This window comes from Epinephelus lanceolatus, chromosome 4 (assembly GCF_041903045.1).
Source record: "Epinephelus lanceolatus isolate andai-2023 chromosome 4, ASM4190304v1, whole genome shotgun sequence".
Classification (NCBI taxonomy): domain Eukaryota; kingdom Metazoa; phylum Chordata; class Actinopteri; order Perciformes; family Serranidae; genus Epinephelus; species Epinephelus lanceolatus.
In genome coordinates this window covers 35,484,602-35,511,833 of record NC_135737.1, presented here as the reverse complement: position 1 = coordinate 35,511,833, position 27,232 = coordinate 35,484,602, and the positions used below count along the sequence as shown (strand labels likewise).

Genomic DNA, 27,232 nt, shown 5'->3' with positions numbered 1-27,232 from the left:
GATTTTAAACTGTGGGTACAGATCTTATTTTATACAGTCTATGGTACAGATTGCCAATTTACAACCATGTGGACAGATTAGTAAACTGTGCGCAGTTTTGCAAAACTGTACCCACGGTACACAGTTTATTTATTTTTCTCCCCCCTGAGCTTCAGGACAATGACCACAAGAGGGAGTTAAACCACCTTTTAACATTATTTATCATTAGAAAACAGATGGGATATCAAATATAGACTGATGTACCAAGTACATTATATACACAGTAAACCTCTGATAATTAAAATTTGCACACACAAATAAATATCATCCTGAATTCACAAATTCTTTATTTATTATTGCTTTTTATGCACTCATCTAACTTTTTCTTTTAGTTACAGGACTGACGTTTTCCTAACCAGAAAAAAAACACATTACCCTGTTCTGCCTCTGATTGGCTAGTACTCATTGCCATCAGAGTCAGAGCCAATTAGAAGCAGGATGCGGGTGGGAAAAAACTCTGCTGTCTCCTGTGTGTATGGGGAAAGGGGAGGGACAGAGGGAACAGGCAAGACAAACTATCTTACGTTTAAGTAACATATCGAAAATATCTGCTTGACAACTTATTATGGAGCTGGGAACAAGCCCAAATAAGCAGCTACGCTTTAGAGATAAGCCCAAAAAAAAACACGACCCGCGACTACCAATATTTGTAAGCGACTTTACAAAAAAACAAGCCCAAAATCGCTTATAATAAGCAGACTTGGCAACACAGCCTATGGACTTAGCTACTGCGGCCCGTGGCGTTACTTAACGTACTTGACGTCAGGTTTCAATATACTTACCAAATGTCCATAAACAAACGTACTTATTTTAAAGACTCGTTATTTTTGCACATATTTGGCACTGTATCTACAATTTTTGTAGACACAGTGTGTGCTACATACCGTCTGGCACTTGTTCGCTACCTTTTCATAAAGTCCCCAACTCATCTGTGCACTGGAACGTACCCAACACAACAAAATAAGACGAAAATATAGGTAGAGGGCAGGTTCTCGGCAGATTAATACACCGCCACACACTCCTAGTTGTTCATAAGTGATGATTAAGAGGGATTGTTTTTGTAAAAGTCTATACTTTGTTTTTGTTTTTTTAGGAAAACCCTGCGTAGTTTACCGTGAATCCAAAACCTAAATCTTTTCCTTAACCTAACCAAGTAGTTTTGATGCCACAACATAACAAAACTGCAACTGTTTCACATTGTTAAAAAATATTTTTATTTAGTTATGCTGTGTTAAGAGGTTGTGACTTCACATATTTCTGTGAGATCAGGTTGGGCTCACAGATTCTGTGTAAACTGAGATCCTCTCACAACAACGTCTTTTTATTGCTCCTACTTTAGCTTCAATGAGTATGTTGTGATTTTGCTTCTGTGTTTAGGATTTGAAGACTTTTGTTTGTTAGCGGTAGACTTCAAAGAGAGACTGACTAACAGCAGTGCACAGTGTCGGAGTGAAATGACTGATTACAATAATTTGTAACCATAATGCCAGTTTTACTTTTTAAATTAATGAACAACGACAGTGAGAAACCATATTTTATAACTCACACAGCAGCTTTATATTCTGTGTATCACAGGTGCACTGTCATTCCCAAAAAGTTATTACATGCATTGGATCTATACAAACTCACACTCTGTTGGAGATAGATAGCAATGTTATTTCCATTTACTTGCCATAAGTCAAAACTGATAGGAGCGTGACTTTGCATGATCTGTGTCTTCAGGTTTCATTTATCTTGTATTCGGATATTCCAAGTGTTTTTAAGAGCATGTAAAAGGCAATATATAGAATGTGAATGTAGATAGAGCGATGGGATGCTTTTAAAACCAGGTCAGGAGAGAGTCTCCTGTGTATGATACTTTTAAAAGGAATTTTATATTTCTAGACATTTATTTAGACCGTTCTTTGTGGGTTATTTTTTCTCAACTCAAATTTGTTGTGCCCTCTTTCAGTTTTTCTCTCATTTTTTTTAGGGTCAGAGGCTTTTGGGCGAAGCAGAAGCCGCGGTACCTACGCTGAGGAACACCTGGTTTTTAGAATGATGAAGGACAACCACATGCAGCCAAGTGGAATTCAAATTCACTCAACCAGACCCACCAGGAGAGGAGAAATATCAGCAAATGAACTGGGAACATCTGGTAGGTGTATGCGTGTGTGTGCCGTCTGTGTGAACACTATTCAGGCTCGCTGAGCTCTGCTTCTCACTTATTAACTCTCACACACACCAAACTCCATTTCATACACAATTAATATACCTCAGTTCGGCATATAGCCACACTGTCTTGGCACCGGAGGTTTCTGAAAGAGATTATACTGTATCACTCTCAAACACAAACACGAGCATACTGTACACACACACACACACACACACACACACGCACACATGCGGGATTGGGAGTCGGTCCAGGAATGTGTCCTCTCATCACTTGTCTTGCTCAGATCCCAGAAACACTGCAGTAATCTGTTTATGATGATACACACACACAAACTTAGACACCTGAGAGACAAGACGATAATCTGTTTTACTCAGTGATGTATCTAACGCTGCTCATCAGTTCTCAGGATCCCCTTCCTGTGAGCCTGTGCCCCACGAATAATGCATTCATAACAAAACGTTATGTGATTAACATAAAGTTATGGAGGTTAGGTTTCAGCAAGTAAAGTTACAATGGTTAGGTTTAGGTGTGAACGCTCATTTGAACTCTGGTGCGAACCAAACGAGCGAGCCCTGGTCCGATTGAAAACTGGGGTCTAGGTTCACCTGCAAGTGAACCCTGGTGCAGTTTGCTTACAGTGGGAAAAGCAAATGGACTATCCAGTGAACCAAATAGAGGAAGTGAACCCAATAGAGGAAGTGACATAGAGTGCAGTGCATTTTGGGTAGAAAAAGACAAAGACAACAGCGCAAACCAGGAGAAGCAGTTTTACGCAGATTTAACCGGTCAGCAGATCAGTGTCGCATCAAGGTAAAAAAAAAACTGCAACAGCAATATATTAAGGTCCGTGACTGAAGGGGATTTTTTTTCCGTTTTCGGTCCTGGCCAATTAATGAGCAGGGTTTTCTTCTTCCTCATGCGTTTTTTTCTTCCTGGTCAGTGGATGTTTCGGGCAATACCGCCCCCAAATGAGCAGCTGTTATGACTGTGTGATGTTGTCCAGGCGGTTTGGTCCGCTTTAAAGAGTGCAGTGTGAAAGTGAACCAAACAAAATGAAGGTGTGAAATTTTTTGGCGTTCCCCACCCAACTGAACTGAGTCCCCTGAACTATCCTGGTGTGAATGCGCCCTAGTCTGTTAGTAGATAAGCAACCTAGGTGCTCGACAGTTACTCCAACATTATTGTCCAACTTCAGGCTCAGCAAGCATACTTTGAGGCACACTGGGAAATTGACATTGAAAAACTCTCATAAGGGACAGTCCCAGAGCAGGTGGAATTAAAAACCTGGGTTGCTACAATTATGCCAGCCTTAATATTAATGTTTGTCATCCATCTTGGATAATCTAACAGGAGTTATATATGCTCTGCACAGAATCTTATATTGTATAATCCTAAATCTCACACATTTAGAGGATCTCAAAGCCGACTTCCAAATTATGTTCCACTTGGAAGCAGTCAGAGATGTATTTAGGTTATGCTCCCAAGTCAACGGGACATAGAAATATGTATTCGGGACAGCTATAGACATGAAATTAAAGATAGTCGAGACCATTCCTCTTGCCAGGGTTACCTTCTCTAAAGGCTGATTCCACTCTGGACATGAGGCAGGAACCCCTCCCTCTTCGCACGGGTCACGTGATCAAAGCCTTCCAAAATACACGGGTTATGCACAAATTATCGACTCATTACATGGGAGGTGAACGAATTTTGGTGCGAACTGCATCCACTGTGTTTTAAATACAATATCTCATTCAACCACTCTGTTCTTTCTATACTTTCACACCGTTTAACCCTGCTGTCTCTTGCCCATTCTTCCCTGCCATGCCCTCAAACTTTTTTTGCATTTACGGAAGTCTTTGTTTTTTTGTTTTATTCCTCTCTTTCACTTTATTCATTTACACTTTCACATCTAAAGCAAATAGTTTAAAGCACCGAGGCCCACATTGTGCTCAGTAGGTGTAGTTAAAGTTGAACACTTTGAAAGGAGGTCCACACTTGTAAAAACCTCTCAGGAGCTCAAAGCCTTTTCAACACAGTTGATTACAGCATCAGAAGGACTCCTGGGTGCTCAGCATTTTTTCAGTATTTTTAATTCCACGAGGGAGCCTTAGCACAGGCGTTTCGGCAAGTTGCCTCACTCAGCGTGCCTCATTGTGCTGTTTTGTCAATGTGCCGCTCCAGTGTGCTGTCTGATGGCACACTGAAGAGGGCTTCACGCCGAAACATCTGTGCTTTGGCTCCCATGTGCCATTAATGAATGTCTTGAAATAGCTCTGTGTTCCTGAGCATCTTTGCGAGTAGGGAACTCCTTTTTGAGTTCACAGCAAAGTGTTTACCTTTTATTTCTTTACTTTATCCAGACCCCAGTTGTACCTAGAATCTGACCCTCCTAAGGAACTTTTAATAGTGGTAATTTAGAGACATCAGATTTTAATCTCACTCCCATTTTACACTGAATACATTTTGAATCTGGCACCAACCTTTATCAGTAACTGACACCTAGATCTATGTCCCCTCTGCTTTGGAATTGAAGTAAATTGAGTCTACGGGTGTGTGTATGTGTGAGTGCACACGTGTAAGCAGCACTGTACTGCATGCATCATTCCTCCCTTGCCGCTTAGTTTGACAGTGCAGGTGGTTGTGAAACACTAAGTGGAGGTTCTGTGCCAGTTGAAAGACAGAGACAGGCACTGAGAGAGGGAGGAGGGGAGGAGAGAAGGGAGGGAGAAGTAAGGAGACAATGGAAGATTGAAAGACTTAACACTGGAGCTGAAACTGGTTAGACAGCACGCAGCATGAGGAATCAGTGTGCCGCACACACGCAAACACACACACACATGCACACCCACACCATCATAGCCGCTCAATGGGGGCCTCGATGTAATTTACAGTGAGCAGGTGGGGATGGATGTTCAATCTGATTCAATTTGATGTGGCTCGCAGTGGAGTGGGATGAGACACCACTCATTCCACTGACTGTTGTGATAGTTTCTCTGTCTCTCACCCTCTTTCCCTGTATCCTCAGCTGCATAACCCTCCCCTGTCTTCCTCTACATCTCCTGTTATCTTTCTCATGCACTCACACTTTCTGTAGCTGTTTTTGTAAGATACCCGTACTGTATATCACTGCATTCGTCCATCTGTCCTCCTGTGCATTAAAACATTCATCCTTTCTTTCATTTTCAGGGTCTGACCTGTCTGGCAAGTCCACACCAACTGTCTCTCACCCAAGTCTTCTCTCTGCACCCGTCTCTCCCTCCCTTTCCCGTTCCTCCTCTCTTCCATTCTCTGCATCCCGTCCCACGTCGGGCTCAGGATCGGGTCCAGCGTTCCGTCCGTTGTCCCGTGCAGCCCTGGAGATAATGGAGATCTGCGGTGTGGACCAGACAGGCTGCGAGGACCCTGACCTGGACACTGACACGACTGCACACGCACTCCACAGTCTGGAGCAGGAACTCAGACTTATGGCAAAGGGTAAAGCATTCACAAGTCACAGATATAAACACAGCATCATGGTATAGCCAGTGTGATCAACATTTTACTCTGTATTTGATGTTTTATAATGATAATAATAATGAAACAAGGGTGTATTGATGTTAAACATAACAGTGTTTTAAGAATTAAAGGATACAGTTTTTTTTTTTTAATTAATTAAAGCCATAAGCATTAACCTTCCTCGTTTTCTACCCCAGAAACAGCATTGCAGGCTTCAGTATTTGCTTTGGAAAACAGCAGATGTCAAGATCAGCATGGAAATCATTATTTCACATGGTGCGTAACATGCACACACAAACTAAACCCGCTCCTGCTTATTAATTGTGGTTGCTCAAAGCACACACAATGTGAATAACCCAGTCCCCAAGGGTAAACTCAAATCCAGGAGCTCTTTTTTTGTGTTGGCAAACGGCGAAATGGTGTTTCCCTGAGGCGAGTTTGCCAGTTTGGTGTCCCAAATTTTATAGTGGTGTTCCCAGAAACAAAAAGAGCTATTTTTAAAATCTCTCTTTATTTGCAGATCATTACCAGGGTCATGTTTATGTAGCTAACTAATCTAACTAAATTAGCACAGTACTGCTGGGTTCACGGAGAAAAGCGACTCATATGTTATTGTTACCAGACCTAAAGGAAAGTTAATATATCAAGTTCTACCTTCTCGAACCTAAAAGTACCGTCTGAAGCTGTTAGGTAGCTGTTAAAATTTCCATTCCAATTTGATATCCTGAAAAGCAAATGTGCTTTTTCCCCTGCCCTTGTCTGTCTCTGTTCCTGCTCTTGTCTGTGTCTTTTCACCATGATCGGCATGTAATCCATTGCTCCCTCTCCCTCTGCACTCCTCCAATATTCCAATGGTCACGATGGGGGGTAATCCCTCTTTTTTTTGTGCTCTGTCAATCCCTCTCTCTGTCGGATATATGGAGTGTGTAATGGATCGTTAGCCAGCAGAACGACTTTAGCTTTGACAGCATGTTGGGTATCGGGCCTTAATGTGCTGCTTAATGTGTGTGTATGTGTGCGAGACAGAGAGTGTTGATGCATTTTTCTTGTAGTTCCGAGTGTGTGGGGGTGTGTGTGTCTGTGCGTTGTTGATGTTTTGTGTGTGTGTCAGTGTGTGTGTGTGTGTGTGTGTAGTGGGCATAATCTGCGCTAGAGGCCTTGTGCTGAGCAGAGCACTGTGAATATCACATTGAGACGTGTAATAACCGGATTAACACATACTGCACAGAGGGCTTCCAAAACAGCTCCGTACATCCTTCAAACATGCACACGCACACGCACATGCACACGCACGCACACACACACACACACACACACACACACACACACACGCAGTCATGCAAACATGTATATGCTGATGCACTTAATCTGACTAGTTTGGCACAGCTGAATAGGTATCTTTTTCTCTTTTTTGTTCCACCTTCACCTTCGTCATTACTGTCTCATTTTCTCCCATCATGCAGTTTTTGGTCAATGTGACAATATTCAGTTCCTAAAATATTAAAAACCTAGAGTTCTTGATGTAAGAGGAACTTACCATGCAATAGGGTTGTCACGATACTAAAATTTCAAACTCGATATCGATACCCAGGAAAATATTCAATACTCGACACCATTTTCAATACAGCAGCAAAAAATTAAGAGGCATGTCATTTTTTAAAAAAAGATCAGAACAGTAACATCAATGATAAATAAATAAATAAGTAAAGAACAACCAGAAACAAGATCTGTCCATACAAATGTATTTATCTACAGCCCTGTTAACTTTCTGTGCTTCTGGTGAATTGGCACCATATTTTCGTTGCTGATCAAATAAAGTTGGTAGTTTAGGCTTAGGATGCTCCTGTTTCTACCTCACTATGTGATCAGAGAACCCATTGCGCGCACCCGTCGCGCTGAGGTGGCGTGCACTGTTAGTATCGATACTTTTGTAAATTAGCATTGTATCCGGATACAGCGTTTGAGTATCGATTCTTTTCAGAGTATCGATACTTTTGACAGCCCTACCATGCAATGAATTGTATCACAACTTCACCATTATTTGCAGTTCTCATCATAATAGGGAAATATAAATTTACATTTGTAATGGATCCACTTTTCTCTACCATACAGCAAATGTTTCGCTATCTCAGGTGAAACCAAAAGCAAAACTTGTATGTACGGAACTTTTATGTACTTTAAAGGTATACCATGCAGGATTGTCAGTTACTATTTGTAAACATGCTTGTCAGAGAGAGTGAAAGTAAGGGACCAGATCAAATGCCTTGTGCGAGAAAGCTGCTCTTGATTGGTCAGAATTTCCATGCAGGAAAAATCCAGGAAGTAAACAAAACGTTGAAGAAGAGTACACTTGCAAGATAAATGTGACACTTTCTAATGTCACAATGGAGGGACAACTACGCAGGTTGATTTTAGCGCTGCTCATCGTGGACTATATTACTGTCATTGTTCATTTTAGTCAAACCATACAGTTTGAAAACGAGGCGCGGCTCCAACTAGAAAACAATGTTTTGATGCATTGGATGTGCTGAATGTGCATATTAAGGCAGTACAGGAGGAGGTGCACATTAATAATCCTCCAGGACTGTAACATGCTCATGTTTAACCCAAACAATGTGTCATGTGACTGCAGTTGGTTCGGATCCAGGTCGGAACACATTCTCACCACAAACAAACCAGAGATCGTTTGGAGCCGGACTGAGACCACCTCTTCAAGAAGGTCTCCTGCCACCTGCCCAAACAAACAACACTTAGGGGGCAAAAAAACTTGAGTTCGATTGAATTAAACCAAACAGGACAGGTTGGAAAGCACCCTAAAAGCCAACCCCAGTTTCACTCTCATTTGGCATTTCACCTTGTATTTGCTTTTTTGGCACTGTGTCTCACTTACAGTCTGGCACCTGGTCACTACCATTTTACTAAGCCCTGACCTCACCTAAGTGCTGTGGGGGTATATGCCTATAAATGTCCCAAACACAGTAAATAAGAAGAAAATAGGAAAATACAGACAGAGGGCAGAGTCTCTGCAGAAAAACACACTGCCACACGTTTCTAACGGGTCATAAGTGATGATTGAGAGGGACTACTTCTTTGTAAGTCCATGCATTGTTTTTTAGGAAAATCCTGCTCAGTATATTTTTAATTCTTTCCACTTTTCCTCTCTGAATGTTCTTTGTACAGTCAGATTTCAAAAGGTATATCTCAAAAACTGCCCCTTGTAATGTAGGTTTATGGTAGCATCCTCATGGGATGCTTCAATTGAATCCTCCTCTCAGCCACCAAGTGCCAACAGATGCTGAGTGGTAGCTGCAGGTGCATCGCAGAGTAGATTAATGATAATAATGCACGATAATGGAGTTCTACTGTTGGTTGGTCCCTGCTGCCCACCATCATATAAAATAAGAGTGTTATCAGGAAAACTTGAGTGACTTCATAAGTTAGTCTGGTATTCAACCTATAAAATATACATTTATTTTGGGGACTAATCCAGTAATAGAGTACTCTCAAGTACAACCCACTCAAAACACAAGTGACTGCTGTGCGACAGTACGTTAGGTGCAGCATGTGTGCATCAATCGATGTGTGTGTCAGCTGTGACCTAACCTATGTTTACCTCATATCCAGACGACGATTCATGAGCTATCTCTGACTCAACTGCTTCCAGCTGTCTGGTTGTGCTTTAGTGTTGCCTCAGTCCTCTGGCTGTCTTTGATCTAACCTTCAGTCAGTGTGTACTTGCACAGCGGTATCACATTAATATGTAGAAAATGGGTGTATTCTGATTCTACAGTTTACACAGTGCAGTACCTACAGTGTGTCAACCTAACACGAGGCTTCAGCTGGTGGTTTCATCAGCTGAGCTGTGTTTGCTTCCTTGATAGTGTAATACTCTGAATGTAATTTAAATACATGTGTGTATTGACATTTAGCAAGTAAAGGAGACCTTAAAAGGCAAAGTCAGTTATTGGGTTTATCAAAGAATCAGCTGTCATCAAGCTTGGAAAACAAAAGCAAAGTAGAATGCAGTGATGCTTCAAAAGAGATACTGATACTTAAAGGATCAGTGTGTAGGATTTAGTGGCATCTAGTAGTGAGGATTTCAGATTGGAAACAGCTGAAACTTCTCCAATGTGCCAAGTGTGAACTTCCAGTTAGGATCCCTTCAGTTTACTGGGAGCCGAATTATCCACAGACGTTCCCTCCTCTCCAAAACAAACAAACCGAGTGATTAAAACTGGTATAAACACTGACTACAGCAGTTTCATGTTACAAATCAGTGTTTCTCAGATGCTGTTTGGCTTGTTGCAGACGGGCTGCTAGCCCAGTGCCTGCTAATGTGCGTTCGTCTTTTTTCTCTGCTAACTTAAGATCTAGACATACAGGAAGTTAACCAGTAAAACTATTGAAAAAAAAATGATGCTGTTTGTTGCGGAGGGGCTGCTAACTACGGTGGCTGCCGCAAAAAACACAAAGGTAACAAAAACGCAATGATTCTTAGTGTCAGGTGATTGCACACTACAGAAATTTCATAATTATATACTCAATTTCTGCCAATACATCCCCTTAAATCCTACACAATGAAACTTTAAAGTAATAAAACACCCACAATTTTAATACAGCAACATTTTAAATCTTTCGTGTGTCCAGTTCACAGCAAAGATTTACGGCGACACGAGTTGAAACAGGCAGCTACTTGTAATGCGCTGTTGAGACGGTGTATCATCTCTATGCAACAACTCTCTGTACTTCCGCTCTGTTTGCAGCTTTTCAGGCTAATTTTGTGGCTGAATATGATTTGTAGCTTATTAAAATATGAATGAGGATAGTGATAGTGAGATACTGGCTACAGTTGCTTTTGTAGTAGTGATGAGATGGTGAAAAACAGAAACAAAATGAGCAACAGATGGTCTTTATTCATATACATAAACAGCAAGCAGCAGCAGCAGCAACCCAATGTCCAACACCTGGACACTGGGCTGGGCTCAGCGGGGACAGAGCACCAAGCGAACTTGTGGCCTCAATCATTTTGACTTGACCAGCAGACTTCACTACAAGCTGATTGGCTGTAGAAACAGGTGACCTGCCTTACGTTCTAAAAGCAGCTGCCAGCAATTTGACCGACTGAGTCACAGGTGACACAATCTTTTCTCTGCAACGTTCTTAAACGGTTTCGTCTCGTCTCGAATCTTCGGTCTGAACTGGGCTTTAGAGAACCTGTTTTGAAAACTGTCTTATAAATTAAGTGTATGAGTCATTTATAAAAAACGAGTGAAAATAATTGGACGCTTGATAAAAGTAAAAGACAAAAGAAAATGCCACAGCATCTGTTGGAGGATCACTTGAGGCTGAGTTGACACCACCCTCTTCTGACACCAGTGTCAGATCAGGTGGGCGGTGTGGATGGCATTGATATGCTTGCTGTCTTTATAGACTCCAAAGTTAGTTTGGCCTTTTCATAGTCAGATGCAAACTGGGAGAGGCATCTCCTAAATGTCTTAATAAAACAATGTGCAGGCTCCATTGGTGCAGTTAATTGAACCTCCTGTATGTGAGTGCTTTAGAATGGTCAGTGCCCTCTTATTAACAACATTTGAACGTTTGTCTTCCTGTTTTTTAGAGGTAAATAAATTTCACACAAAAAACAAAGCATTGGGCAACTTGGATTTTTAGGTGACTTCTATACTGGATTCAGCTTGTTGTCAAAACACAACCCAGGTGATGACCGATGCGAACCACACACAAACTGCACTTTCATTTCGTGTGTCCATCTGAATATATCACAAATGTCCCTGGAGCAAAAAGCTATGATGTCTGCATCTGAAACTAGTTCCCAAAAGGCTCGGTACATCTGTCCTTTAATCATAGGCAGGTATTTGAGTGCTGTGTGTGTACATTCTGCCTTTGATTGGTGGATTTGGTCTTGCAGGGGCAGAGCCAGCGAGGAACAAAAGGATGAGGAGGCGGCTGCACAGAGAGACCGGCAGAGTGTCCTCTCACTACCCTGAGATATTCACACACATGCACATAAAAACACACACACACACACACACACACACACACACACACACTTGCTTGTTAAATAAGGGAAAAAAGGACATGCACAAGAGATATAAGAGACTGAAGTGAGTGAAAACAAAATGGATGTAATTTAAATTGTGTTCACGTGGTGCAGATGCTACTTATACTAAATCTGCACAGAACTCTTGTTGTGAAAATATAAATTAAATGCTGTTTTGATTTGAGGTGTGTTTTGTGTCTCTTTGTGTGTGTCCACGTTCAACTTGAGCTACATGCTCGTGGATGGATTAGCTGAAGGTATAAAGCACCTGATAAGAAAAGCAAAGGATGCAGGAGGACAGGACAGGAGGGGAGTTGATGGGAGGATAAACATTGAGTTACGTTTAAGACTAATCAGGAGTCTGCTCGCATCTCTTTGACTGTGTGTTTGTCAGCGTGCGTGTGTGTATGTGTGTGTTAAATGACGAGACGTTGAGGGACCGTTTGCTGCGGTGCCAATTTTACCTACAGGGATTAAAACACGCTACATTTTTCTCCGTTGTTTGTGCCTTAATAAGGTTAGGGTGGCATTGGATCAGGTCAGACTGTCTCCACACACACACACACACATAGTCTCACACACACTGAAGACGCGGCTGCAGGTGATAAATTATGTTTGTAAGGGAGGGAATAAGGAACGGTGCCAATGGCTGCTGTTGCCATCTGTCTGTATGTGTGTGCAGGAGTTGGGGGAAGATAAACACCAGGCACTGGAACTGGTTTGTCGTCTCTGTGGTGGATGTGTACATGTTGGTGTCTGTGTGTGTGTTATTTCCTCACTTCTGCTGTTTTGCATTACTCCCCACATCCAGTCCTAATCTATCATGGCTGCCACTATCCTCAGCTGAGTTCACAACCCACCATCCACTGCTTTATCTCTAGCCTGATGTGCATTTGAGGATCAAACAAGGACAAACCAGTAGACAAGGGAGAAAATCAGGCTTTTGTTACTCAACTAAACGCACAGGAGCTCTGAGGTAGGATGTCAAAGGTGCGGACTGTGTGATTGAATTTAAGATTAAGGTTCATTTGTGCTCTGCATGTGGTTACGTGTGCGAATATGAGCGCGAGTGCATGCAGGCCTGCTCTTTGCCTCAGTCACTGCGAGGGGATATAGGGGTATTTTATTTGTCCCGACGTTAATCGCTAGAAGCGGACAGCAAAAGCCCTGTAATCCAACAGCAATCACCACAAGACTGATTGATGGCGCGGCGACAAAGAGAGAAAGACTGAGAGATAGACAAGGAGGGAGAGAGGTGAAAAGGTAGATCTTTGTTATTGTGTCCTTCACTGAGTTTATCACTTACTGTTTAGGAGAGGAAAATAACAGAGACATAAATCTGATGGATATCGAACCGCTAGGCTGGTTTTAAACAACTCTGAGATCTGTGCGCTCTCTCTCTCTCTCTCCATCTCGGTCTTTCTCCCTCTCTCACACACACACACACACACACACACACACGTACGTACACATGCATACAAACAGGGAAGGAGGACGGAAAAAGAGGGCTGACCTTTGTTAGATTTGGAGTTGTCTGTGATGTTGTTGATGCTGTCAGAAAGACAGTGAAACTGGAGGAGTTGACATTTAACTGCAGTATATTAACTGACCCCTCTCCGGAACCGGAGTTCAGACTGGGTGCGTTAGACAGAAAAATATCCTGTGTTATGAAACCAACTTGTTTTTTAAGAGCGGGCAGGGGGGGCTGGGCAATTTTGGAAACTTTCTCTTACATTATACACTGAGAGAAATCATGTAGCTTTTCTCATTTTTAAACCCAACACAGTGGACATTTGTGGTAAATCTAATAGGAGAACGCAGCTCCCTTTAGACTCGCTGTGATTCTTACCATATTTGTTATTTTGGTTCGCATTGGTTTTGGCATTTTCTCTGACAGCGAGTTGCACAGTGGAAACATTTTGTTCTGCCTCTGGCTGCATGTCCACTTGTTTTCTGATGAAAACCCATTCAAGTTTCCTCACCCAGAAAGCCCTCAAAGGACTCGCTTGTTCACAGAGTCTCACAAGTCACCTACAGTGAGCTGCGAGGGACAGCAGCTGCATCCATGTGTGACAATTTGAGTCTACAAATAAAGTGTGAAATGGGTAAAATGGAGGAAAGGGCACCCCTAATGCAGAAAGGGGTAGCTTTACCTACTTCTTCTGAGCCTTTTCATGAACACTCGAGGGAATGCTCTGTTAATATTTTCTGTCTTTCAAGTCTTTTGTCCTTTATAAAGTGTGTCATGTTTTCTGTAGGCACCACATTACCAACAAATTATGCATATTTACTACTAAATGCTTTGGAGGACACAGAATTGCTGTGGGAGGAGGTATGAGTAATGTTTCTGACCTCGTCACATATCAACGTTTGGTCATGGACCTTCCATGTCTAGATACGACGTGCAAGGAACCCTGGGTGAATTGGTTGTTGATGTTTTGGGACGCCGTGTCAAGTTCTGCCTGTTATATGCATTGTCTTCTTTCAAAATACACTTCTGTTTTCACAGGAAATTTACCGTTTACATACAGCCTCTTTCAAAATAAAAGCGCTACATAAGTACAAAAACGTGAATTGATGTCTTTTTCCTCCAGCTACTAACGCACATGGTTGGGTGTAGAAAAAAAGAACAGGGTTTGGCTTTATAATCTTACAGGACGTGAACACTGCTCTCCTGGGTGAGAGTCAGTGTTTGTTGGACCCATTCACCACAGCTCCTGCCCGCCCTACACGGACTTTTACTGCCTTAACTATTTACACTTCATGCTGCTGCAGCTCTTTTAAAATCTTACTTGATTTGATGAGATGATATGAAATGATATAAACTGACAAAGGAGTATTATTATTCAAGGATATTTACAGTTAAGTTACAGTCAGCTGACTTTGAACATCATCTTAGCAGGAGCAGTGTTTAGGGTTGTCGACAGCACATGAGGAAATCTGTGTGTGTCCTTCATAATGACTGATAGAGTGCCTCTAATCCACTGATAATATGTTACACTTTAATTAGGACTCATGGCAAACATAAGTAGTTTCATCTTTTAAAAGTGCACAGACAGAAATGTGCTTTTGACTTAAGTCCCCACGGACCCCAATACATTGGTACTATTGAAAAACACTAATTAAAACGGAGACAGAAAACAATGATGTAAAGTCATTAGGAACAAACTGAATGACAAAGTGATGACAAATTGTAATGATATAATAAAGAACCTGGGAGATGGGATAGAAAGGATACCTCTAAGGGCCGCAGGTACTCCAGTCAATAGGATGAGGGTTTAACTAAGTGCTTAAAACCGTAAAATGCTAATCATGCTTCAGTTGCATAAATATGCTACTGCTACTACTATCCTACTAAACACTATATTTATTTCAAACACATCTCCTGCTGCAAATTTGTAGTGTACAGACTGAATCCGAATCGCATACTTTTTCTTTTTACTTTTAGTAGGTGCTGCAGCTGCCCTTGAAATGTATGTGGAGAAAAAACATATGCCACTTACCAAGTTCTCCAGAGACTGAGATCAGTCTGGAGAGCTCTGCTGCTGTTACTTTGCAACGTATGAAGTTGAACTTAATAGTTATAACTGCACAGATTGTAGATTCTTACATATTTGCAACAGTGAAAATACATCTGCAGATCTCTGTCACTGGTATTTTTATAGTTTGTAATATTTTGTTGTTTGTAATATTTATGATTATGTTGTTCACTTAAGAAATCAATATTCCTATTATTACTATTCGACTGGTCATCAGTTACTTGAATGTGTCATCCATCACTGTGACTTCTGACAACTGTCAATCAGCAGTCATTTGTTTGTGGCTCAGTAGATGTGACATCTCGTCCACTGCACAAAGGATTGCGGGTCAGAGTAGCCAGAAAAGCGTGCCAGGTGTAGTAGGACATCCTGGTATTTTTGGCACACTGTATTTCCAATCCAACCCAATCCAACTTTATTTATAAAGCACTTTAAAATAACCACAGAGGCCCAAAGTGCTGTACAGCAAGATAAATAAATAACATAATCAAAATACAAAATGTATAAATTCTTATGACCTTTTTAGGCATGACAAAAAAATTATGAAGTTCCTTTTTTTAAAAAAACATGCATATTTCAAGGAGTTTTTCCACATAATTCACATTTCACACATGCATTTAAGTTTTCAAGTGAGGAAATATAAACTAAAACAATGATGTAAATATATCATGTGAAACTATAAAAAAATATATATTTTTAATGCTGTTAAACTTGTGTGTTCACATATTTCAACATGTTCCAATACTATTCAATGCCATGCAAAGACGTTGAACTTTGCTCCTGACTCCTCAGCTTCTCCTCTCTCTCTCTCCTTCTCCCTCCTGTACCTCCCTCCCTCATTCACCTCCTTCCTCTTCACCCCTCACCCCCCTTTTATTTACCTGCCAGGGTCTCCTATTATAGACGGATTGGCAAGATATTCTTGAGCTGCACATTTCTTGCATTCCGTTGGCCATCTTGGTTTTGAGAGCTTTGTGTTGCACTGACAACACCTGGCCAGTGGGTGGCAGTGTATAGCATGACGCACTACGGTCCACTAAAGTGACTTAAAAGCAACTACAGCATATTTCCCTGCAAGAAAATGGCTTTTAAACAGCTGTCCATTGCGGTGACCAATATGTATGAAAGGGTTAATACATTTCTATACAGTGTTATTTGACAATATATGCTTTCAGAAAATATTTATTATAGTTCAACTAAGATTATTTTTTATTCACTCGTTTTTTTGGCAGTAAAAAAAATAATAACGTGTTTTTATTAATATATTTTGTTCTTTTTTTTCTTTATTTTTTATTAATTAAAAATGAAGGAAAAAGGTTTTTGGATTTAAAAAAAAAGAAAAGAAAAAAAATGTAGAAATGTTCCTTTTCCTGTCAGCCCGCTGCAGACGGGTGTCGTGTCATGTCCATTAAAGTGGCAGGTGCGCACCGGAAGGGAACTACAGGTGAAGGCTACACTGTAGTGCACGTGTCACGGGCTGTCAGCAGGTTGTTATCACTTGTAAAGAGTACTACACCAGCATCTAACGGACTGACGTCACACATGCAGGTAAGTTTACATGCACCTGTTTAATGAGCTGCAGCTGAGCAGCTAATTAGCAACTAGCTCGCAAACTGACTGTAGCAGTGCACTTTCTCCAGTAAAGGTTTGTTTGGTGGCTTGTTCAACAAACTAAGGTGAGACTACCTGTTGTCTGTAGGTAAGATAAAAGGAGTTCTTACCGGGAAAGCTAATGTGGGTTAATATTCAAAGTGTGTGGCTCTTGTGTTGTGTAGCCTCTGCTTTACCTATGAAACTACAGAGATAGATTTGTCTCAATATTATTTGTGTGAACAGCTCACAGTTTGTGTGTTAACACTTTTCACAAAGACAGAATTATTTTTCAAATATAAAATGGATGTGCAAATATATATACACGCACACTGGCCACTTTATTAGGTACATCTTGCTAGAACTGCCTTAATTATTGGTGGCATAGATTCAACAAGGTGCTGGACACATTCCTCAGATTTTGGTCCATATTGATGTGATGACATCACACAGTTGCTGCAGATTTGTCGGCTGGACTGGTGACTGTGGAGGCCATTGGAGTACAGTGAATTCACTGTCATGTTCATGAAACCAGTTCAAGATGATTTGAGCTTTGTGACATGGTGTGTTATCCTGCTGGAAGTAGCCATCAGAAGATGGGTACACTGTGGTCATAAAGGGACGGACACAGTCAGCAACAATACTCAGGTAGGCTGTGGTGTTTAAACCATGCTCAGTTGGTACCAAGGGGCCCAAAGTGTGCCAAGAAAATCTCCCCCACACCATCACACCACCACCACCAGCCTGAACCATTGATACAAGGCAGGATGGATCCATGCTTTCATGGTTTTTACGCCAAATTCTGACCCTACCATCTGAATGTGGCAGCAGAAATCCAGACTCATCAGACCAGGCAACGTTTTTCCAATCTTCTATTGTCCAGTTTTGGTGAGCCTGTGTGAACTGTAGCCTCAGTTTCCTGTTGTTAGCTGACAGGAGTGGCACCTGGTGTGGTCTTCTGCTGCTGTAGCCCATCTGCTTCAAGGTTGGACGTGTTGTTGGTTCAGAGATGGTCTTCTGCAGACCTTGGTTGTAACCAGTGGTTATTTGAGTTACTGTTGCCTTTCTATCATCTTGAACCAGTCTGGCCATTCTCCTCTGACCTCTGGCATCAACAAGGCACACATTTACATTTACACATTTACACACAGATGGTCAAACTGCTTACAAATAATAAAGAAAGAAATTTATCTCCATAGAAAACTGACCTAACTGCTTTAAGGGGTGACTTTATGAAACAGCTTTTGATTTTTGGCTCACAGGAGCTCAGGATCCTCTAATTTCGACAGCTGTAGCAAACAAAAAGAGCAGTGTAATTCAGCCATCACTGTGGTTATGAAACACCCACATCTGTATTTGAGCATTTACAGGTGAGATAAGAAAAAACATGAAAGGCCTATTATGATAAACAAAATGGCAGAAAATGTCCTATCCTCCCGTTCTAGTATTATGTCCGTCATTACTGACAGAGAACGCACTTCTGCTCAGCTTGCCGTGCTTGTCTTTACTGCTCAACAACAACATGATTACCCTTGACCCTGACAACACACCATGAGTGAATCATGCACCGTCATTCTACCTGTACGCCTTTTTAAGCACGCCATCTACGCCGCCGCATGAATGACTGGCTCGTTTCCTTCTATGGTTGTCAAGTTGGAGGCATATTTGCTGTGAATGTGCCATCTAATCATGTCCCATGTTGTCTATTGGAGCCCTGCTGCCTCATTACAGGGGAAGGAGAATACGTGCTGTCTGTCATCTGTGAAACATAAAAAGCCTCGTAGCTACTTAGTTTGTGCGGGCTGCCGTATGTGTCTGCCCTATTATTCCCTGGCTCTGAATAGACGCAGCAGCAAAGTGTAACACAGGTGTGAGATGACTTTGGCAAATAGCAAAAGATAATAATGGTTGTGCACGTATGAACACCACATATATGCTTATAGAAATACACCAAAGGCATAAGTTATCTCACAGTATAGATGGATGGATAGATAAAACTGTCTCAAGCCGGCTATAAAGTTTTATTACACCAGAACCCAAAGGATTCCACATTTCTCTTACTTTAATCAACACAAATCCCCGTTTCGTGGACATACAGTATTATTATGTCTCCCCGGCCACGTCCCTGCGGCGTCCTCGCATGTTGCAGCCTACACGGCTTTAACTTAGTTGCGGCTCGATATTACTTTCAAGGTTATAGCCCTGTCTGAGCTTAAGTGACCCCACACGCTGGAGATGGAAGTACAGTACGCCCTGGATGGAAAGTTCAGGTGGAGAAAGTTATAATGGAGGGGAGGAGAGAGGGAGATGAAGTGGGAGAACACAAAGAACAAGAGGTTGAGGAGGTGGAGGATAGAAATCAAAGAAAGGTGAGCGGAGGACATGAAAGAAATGAGGCGGCACTCGTCATGAGAACGCTTGGTAGGTTGATACGGAAATGTATTTCCACTCTTTTTTTCCCACTTCCCTCCATTTACAGGTCTATATTCCGCTCTCTCTCTCCCTCCATCTGCCTCTTCTCCCCACCTCGCTTTTCTTATTCCACCTCCTTCAACCAATTCTACCCAACTCCACCTCTTTAGTCCTCCCCACTTCCTCACCAATGCGATCTTTCCAATTCCATTTCTCCTTCCTCTCGAAAATTTCCTCGTCCCATATGTCTACCTCCATCGCTGTCCTTTCATCTTTCCACCTCTCCATTCCTTTCTCCCTTTAATCCCTCCATTTGTCCCCACTCCCTCCTGCTCGGTGGCAGGTCCAGGAGCCCTGACTGAGCCACCGGGACCCGCTGACAAATCGATACATCACTGTAATTGATTCTGTCGGGGCCTATTGTGTTTAATGAGAGCCCCCCCCCCCCCTTTATTCTCCTCCTCCTCCTTCTTTTGCACGAAGGCTTTGGCACTGTCCACTATAACGCTTAATGGAGCCGAGGCATTGATGTGTAGTGAAGTGTTGCCAGCGGTGGGTGAGGAACAGGAGCTGGCGAGGGGGTTTGGGGGGAAAGAAGGTGAGTTTGGGGCGTTGAGGGTTAATCGGAGCAGTTCCCGAGGTGACGAATCGGTCCAGCTGGTTAATTAGGACAGGTAAAGGGTAGATGTAAAATGTCCAGCCATGGGAGGAAAGAACACATGCCAGGTAGAAGGTAGGGGTGGGCGTAGGCGTGCGCTCGTATGTGCTTTTAGTTGCTCGCAGCGGCGTGTTTTCGCTAACCTGTTGGTTGCAGTTGCATCAATTACAGTCTATTCTTGACCCACTCCTGCTGTGGATTAACAGATGCACACACACTCACCCACAGATGGCAGGAATACCATTAAGCAAGAGACAACCATAAAAGAGAGGCAGCAGAATCGACAAAAAACAAAAGACAGAGAGGCATATGAGGCGAAATTAGACAAACAAAAAAAGGCAGCTGAGATTAAAAGACAAGTCTGTTTTTGAGCTGACAGAACGCAAGAGGCCGGAGAGTAGAGGACAGAAGAGCGAAGTAGAAGGTGGTTATGAGCCTGTGCTTGTTTTCTCTGTATGTGTGTGTGTGTGTGTGTGTGTGTGTGTGTGTGTGTGTGTGTAGCGAGGGTGGGAAATCTTATGGACAGTGAATCATTAATATCAGCAGCCTGTAAGACACTAATGAATAACACGGGAATATATCAGCTCATCGTTTGCTTCTCTCCTCTCCCCTTCACTCTTCACACTCGGCTCTCCCTCTGCCTCTCCCTGCACTAGATTCATTTCTTCCAGCTTTAATGAGAAACACCTGTTAGAGCTCCTCGTTAGGAATCCCTTGTTCAGGTCCCATTAGACTTCTAGTCCCTCTCCTCTGTGCAGCGTGTGTGCGCGTGTGTGTACCGCCTATCTGTGGTGCAATTATAAAAATATGCAGTTTTTAGGACAACATTTTAGAATCTTCAGAATACAGAGGGTGATGTGTTTTTGTTTGTCACATTGTTAGAGTTAAAAATGTATTGGATGGAGGAAGAGGAATATTTTTTTAATGCTGAAGAAGCACGGGTATGCTGCATTAAGATGATTTTGCAGTGCAGTAAATTTTGTGTGCATACTATGTTGTTTATTTGCATATGATTAATCCTGTCTGGAGTGTGTATGTGGGTAATTTTTCACCCCCAACGCTTGCAGTGATTAAAGCAGTAATTACCTGCTGTTTTTCAGCAAAGTTGCTTCTGAAATTTAAATCCTGTTTGAAGCAACATCCTTGTCTTTTAAAATGAGAAGTTTTTTTCTTATGTGGGAGGAGCTTCTTGTCAATCCAGTTTTTTTGTCAGTGTTATGTTTGAATTTTGTGTAAAAACAGTACGCAGTCAGGATATTTGCTAATCAAAGTATGAAGCAATCAAAGTATGCTGAATTATCTGTCAGTTCCGTCAGGGTATGAAATTAACAAAATATTTTGGGGGCAATTTTGGCCCCCACGGTCTAAAAAATGGGGGCATTTTCAAAATGTTTGGGGGCCATCAAAAAACTGTAATTATGTTCTAACAATAAGCACATGAAAAGCAAAACCTTAGATGCAATCCTGTAAGTAAGTTAATTTAAAATTTAACATTCATTCTACCTTAATTTTTCATTAATTTGTCATTGTGTAGACACAGATCACCCAAGAAATGGTTAATTTATACTTATGGTACAGCAAAGCCCCCTCCCCTTCTCTGTCAGATTACTCTCACGTAATCAGTGCAATCTCGTTGATTATGTCTGGAAAATGAGTTGTAGACGTGACGGTAAATTAATTTAATGAAAATAAAATTATACTTTAATGTCAGATTGTAATACTGTTAAAAATATAAATACATATAGTTGTTTCGAAAACTTGGGGGCAATTTTGGCCCCCAGAACATGGCTTTTGGGAGCATTCTTGGATAAATTGCTGGCCGAATGGCCCGTGGCCCTTGCTAATTTCTGACACTGAGTTCCTGGAAGTGATGGACCTATGGATGCGCAGACGACTACTGCTGGATTACTTTGATACCAAAGAAAACTTAAAATGCAATGCTTCTCAGGCAAGTTCTGAACCATTGGTTTTTTTAAGACTTAAAGGGGTGGGAGTGGTCAGAGGACCCACGATACGATATTATCACGATACTGAGGTCACAATATGATTTTATTGTGATATTGCGATATAATTAAGTGCAATAAATTGTGATTTATTACCTTTTGTTTCCAGCTGCAAATTATTTCCCCAAAGGAAGACTTTATCTTCTGAGGTAAAACTGTCGTTGACAAAGTTTTCAGTCTGTACATCTGACTTCAGTCATTTTTATTACAGCAAAATATGATACAAAGCAGACAGACTGACCAACGCTGTCATAAAACCTGTCAGAAATGCTGCATATATCTGACAAACTGAACTGCTGGCAGATTTAATGCCCTCTGCAAGGCCAGATTAAGTGAGTGAGCGAAACACTTCACATGCAGGCATCCCGCTGACTGAATGGCAACTCCCATGTTAGAAGCGTTGTATGTTTGGAGAACATGCCAGTTTGGAAAACGTAAGACAGCAGTCTCCAGTCCTCTGTGAGAAAATGTGCCGTTACAGTCACATATGAATCCACTGACCTTGAAGTCCAGGCGTCATAAGTTAATAACACCCTTCCTGCTGGACTCAAAGATTGCTCAACTTTATGCTTCACCTCTTTGTAGAGCTTGGATACGGCTGTGTTGGTGAAAAAAAAACTGGACAAATTCACATACCTGGGTTCACGTGTTTTTAGCATCTAACAGTAGCCTTCCTTTTCAGCAACACTGTGTGGACGCAGATCTTTGCAACTGAAGTAAGTGATTGAGTGTGTTATTTTCATCACTCTTTCAGAGTTGGATGGTAGTTTTGTGGTAGTTTTGGTAAATGTGTCCAGTGTTGGTTGACTTTTCAACAGAGCGGGTTTAGCGTTAGCTTGGCCGTCAGCAGATAATGCTGTCTTTGTTCGTAGTATTCGCAGTATTTTATTCTCATATGACACTGCTTGCATAAAAAATCCCAGAAAGTCCAGATGTTTGATTTAAACTCCAGTGGCGCGTTTCTGATTTGTTTCTCCGGTGCCTCCATCTTTGTTTCGATGAACTTCCTGCCACATGCTGCTGACTGAGACCTCTGCTGACTTTACCAGGGAAAAACAAAAAAACATCAGCACCATCTAGTGGATCAAAAAGCAATTTATTTTATTATTCTCGTAGCAAAAGTTGTATTAATGTGTATTTGCAAAAATGAATAATGTGTATGATAAAATATCAATACTTGGTGTCCATACTCTAGAACTGATGAGTGTTTTTTTGGGGGCGGCGTCAGTTTATAACGTCGCCGGACAGCACCTGTTGCACTGGTAAAATTCACTGCTGGATGACCTCAGGTTGAAACGCTGCTTGTACTGACATAATATAAGAAGCTGGAAAGTCCCCATAAGGTGGCTGGGGAGGGTGGTGGATGGTCAAAGAAACCCTTAAATTTCACCTGGGAGCCTGGTGTTGACTTTCTGTATAAATGTAGAGCCAAACCATGATTTTTTCTTTCTTAACCTAACCATGTGCTTTTGTTGATGTCCCTGCATTTGGTAGCGGCTGTCCTGGAACATCAGCAGCAGACGCAGAAGGATTCCTGACATGTGACTCCAGTATTCACAAGTCCATGTTTGGTCAGATTTTCAGAATTGAGATTGAGATGTGAGGGAAGAGCTGCTGCATAGGAGGCAGTCTTTGTTCCATATCAATGACTCAAGTTTATACCTGTTGCTGTTTTTGAGCACAAATGTACTCTTTTGCATTGACTTTTGTCTGCTCCCACAGTTTTTCAAAAGCCTTAGCATGCTTTTGAGACATTGTCAGTGAATCTGTTTATTATTTTCTCGATTAATGAATTAGTTGTTTGGTCTATAAAATGTAAGAAAATGGTGATCAGAGTTTCCCAAAGCCCAAGATAACATTCTCAAATGTCTTGTTTTGTCCACAACACAAAGATATTCAGTGTGCTGTTATAGAGGAGTACGTTTTTTCTACTCAAACCAATCAGTTGCTTATCAAATTAGTCAGCAATTAAATTAATAGTTGACAACTAATCAATGATGTGTTGCAGCTCTAGAGCAGAGCAGAGAGCTGCTTCTGGGATCCCTAGGGGACGCTCATGAAATGTGGTGCAGCACATGTGGTAGAATCACAAAGTATGTCCGCATCGCAGCAGGAATGCTGTGCAGCTGTGCCTGAAGGGATTCAGGGGTTAGTTAGCTGTTGATGTAAATACCTGTAAATGTTGGCTGGCAGGTCTTTTATATATACATATGACAGTGTCTCACATAGAAACAGTGGTGTATGTGAGGGAGTGCTATACTGTGAATAATGTGCCATCCACACAGATAGGGATCCTGCCCCTAAGCTACTGTGCTTCATTAACTTCCTCATGATGATGATGAATGTTGGTCTATATAACATACGAACACGTGCAGCTGCATGATACCGAACTGTATTCACTCCTCTTTTTCACGTCTTCTATTCTTCTGTTACATTTCTCTGACTTTTGTTGATTATTTAACCCCCTACTCTCACTGCCTCTGTCCCCTCTAGGGCTGCCAGCGATTAAGAGATTTCGTAGTCGACCAGTAGTCCTCATTAAGGGCCATTAGTCGACTTGTCACCCACATGTTTATGATATTATTTAATTATCAAATGATATATTTTGGGTGGGGCAACACAACTGTGGGCTAATGGGCATGTAGCTACTTCCATGTTTCAGATGATACGTCATGTTTGTAGTCGACCAATGAAGATGAGTTTACATATCACCTTGGGTTCGTCCTTCACCTCCTCAAAATGATCCCACACTTTGGATTTCCTGCCCGACATGTTATTAGCTAGCCTGTGGAATAACCGCAGGTACCAGCCCTGGAAATTAGGGGCCATACACATGCCGCATCTTTAACCACCTGAGAAACACGAGGTCAGGGGCTGCATGCTACTTTTGTGCCTTTTTTGTGCCAGCTTTCAAGAGCGCAGCAGCAGGTTGCGTCTGAGGTTGCTAAGCAACCCTAACAAGCATTGTATAGCCTATTTACTTGAAATCCTGAGTGCAGGGCTGATCTCCTTTCAGGCGCTATTTATAAGTGTGTAGTAGGGCTGTCACTTTTTCAATAAAATCAAGGTCGAACAAATTTAAAATGTCCCGTAAAACCCTGTCTGCTCCCCTTAAACACCACAACCCGTCTGTTGTAAGAGTGAGTGTTTTGTCCTTTAAAATAGTCTTTATGTTTTCCCTTGTGGTGTCATACAGCTGCACTATGTGTGCTGAGATTGTGGTGCGACTGGGAATTTTATATCGTGGCTCCAGATCCATCATGAGACCCTGAAACCCTTCTCCCAAAACAACACCAATGGGCCGCATATCCTTACATATAAATCTTGCTATCTTATCGGTGATGGTCTTTTTACGAGCGTCTGACAAGGGGCCTGCTGAGGCTGAGTATGCTGAATAATACGCAGTCAAACGAGGCTGTGCACTTGGTGCTGCTACGCTCGTCTATGGCGCCTCTGCCTCCGCTGCCTCAGTTGGGTGGTAAGCTCGCAGGTGAGCCTGCAGGTTTGTTGTCGCTGAAGAGTAAGATCGACTAACGTTTGGTCGACTATTAGGGGGCAGCCCTATAGTCCCTTCTTTGTCACTATAACACTTGGACCTTTCACTGTCCCTCTCTTCTCCATGGCCTCTTTAAATGTGTCTTTCCATCATTTCATCATCTTTATTAAAGTTTCTCTCACAGTGCTCTTTTCTTCTTTTTCTGCCTCTGACTGTTGCTCTCACTTTCTGACTTTGTCCTCTCACACACACACACACACCCCTAGTCTCCCTCTTAAAGAATGTGTGTGTGAGACTGCCAATGAGGTGATTAATGGCTTGTTTGTTTGTCTGTGTGACTATACCCATAGCCCTCATCCTAATTAAAGATATTTCTGCTGATTTGGCTGGGCCCCACCCGTGTAGTGCTGTTTATACAGCTGATTCTTACAATACACTTCTTGCTGAGGGCTGTTACGCCGATGCTGTACAGTAGTTTGATGAATGTCTCTAAACTTACTTTTTGATGGGAATGGGATGATTATTTTTGTGAAGTGTAGACATGCCCAGAGTATTAACGAAGCTCCCTGTGAATATGTGTGTGTGTGTGTCTGTGAAAATGCAAGCGTTTGCTAGTTCACGTGAGTGTTTGTATCTAAATTCTGTTTGCTGTCCTAATTATCTTTGCCAGAAAGGCTTACAGATTTATTTATTTATTTATTTCTGGATAGTTTGATAATGCTTTTCTACTGTACCTACACTGGGGTAACTTTTAGGAAAGTCAACAGAAATTATGACAGTTGGCCAATGTGCAGCACACCAGAACAAGTAGTAACTCATCCATCTAAGACATATGCAGGAATATAACGCTATTGTTGATATAGCCTCATTCTCGATGCTTTTTAGAAACATTGCAGCATCGACTGAGTTTTTGAATTTTTTGCAGCGCAGCTTTATAAAAAGTTTTGAAAGCTTCTTTCTTCATAATAAATCCACAGTGAGCTGACTGAAATGTTTTTTTTTCCTCCCCTTAAACCTTTTTAAACCACTTACCCCACAGCTGGGGCCTATCCCAGTATGTACTGGGTGAGAGGCAGGGTGCACACTGGAGAGAGATTGCAGTTTTTTTAAGTCCTGCTGCAAGCCATTCATGTTTTCTACATGAGATTGCCAGAACATTCTAGTAGCTGGGGCTTTTATAGTATTTACCCCCGCTGAAAAGAGCCTCTGAGACCGTCTCTGATTTGGTGATTTATGTTTTATTGCGCTGTATTCTGATATGATTCTGTTTACTGTGTACATTTTGTGGGGCTGTTTGTGTTGATGCAAAGTTAACTTCCCCTTCATGGCAAGAGTTGTAAGGCCAGGGCGACCATGCAAACACACAAAAACACTCACATCTCTAGGTAATTTACATTTTCTAATTCACTTAACTTCTATTTTGATTTGAACTGTGGGTTGAAATCCACAAAAACAAATGTAAAACATGCAAACTCCAAACAGAAGAACCCCAGCCAACCTGCTCACCGTAAGGCAACCATGCTAACCACTGATCCACCATGCCAGCAACTTCAAAACACAACAGCGTGAGCGCACCCAAAGGCAGTAATGCAGCTGCATGTTAAACAGTGCGCTGTGTTTCTAGCTCCCTGCCTGAACTTTAGTTAAACATAAAAAGACTTTCACTGTGTGTGTGAAAAGCGTGTATACAAGCCACCCGTGTGCCTGTGTGGGACGGCTGTGTGGGATATGGTGCATGTGTCTGCGAGAGCGTATTTACAACTGTGTTTGGTGCAGCACTGTGTTAA

At 41.9% G+C, this 27,232-nt stretch overlaps 1 protein-coding gene across 1 annotated transcript in view; it reads left to right on the top strand.

Moving 5' to 3' along the window:
- Positions 1-12,043, top strand: part of zbbx (zinc finger, B-box domain containing) — a 77,644-nt gene extending 65,601 nt beyond the window's left edge. Inside the window, exons 18-21 of the mRNA XM_033630789.2 lie at positions 2,012-2,176; positions 5,381-5,668; positions 5,887-5,965; positions 11,616-12,043. Coding sequence (XP_033486680.1) covers positions 2,012-2,176; positions 5,381-5,668; positions 5,887-5,965; positions 11,616-11,694 — 611 coding nt within the window. The 3' untranslated portion in view covers positions 11,695-12,043. The remainder of the gene's footprint in view (positions 1-2,011; positions 2,177-5,380; positions 5,669-5,886; positions 5,966-11,615) is intronic.
- Positions 12,044-27,232: the final 15,189 nt, after the last annotated feature.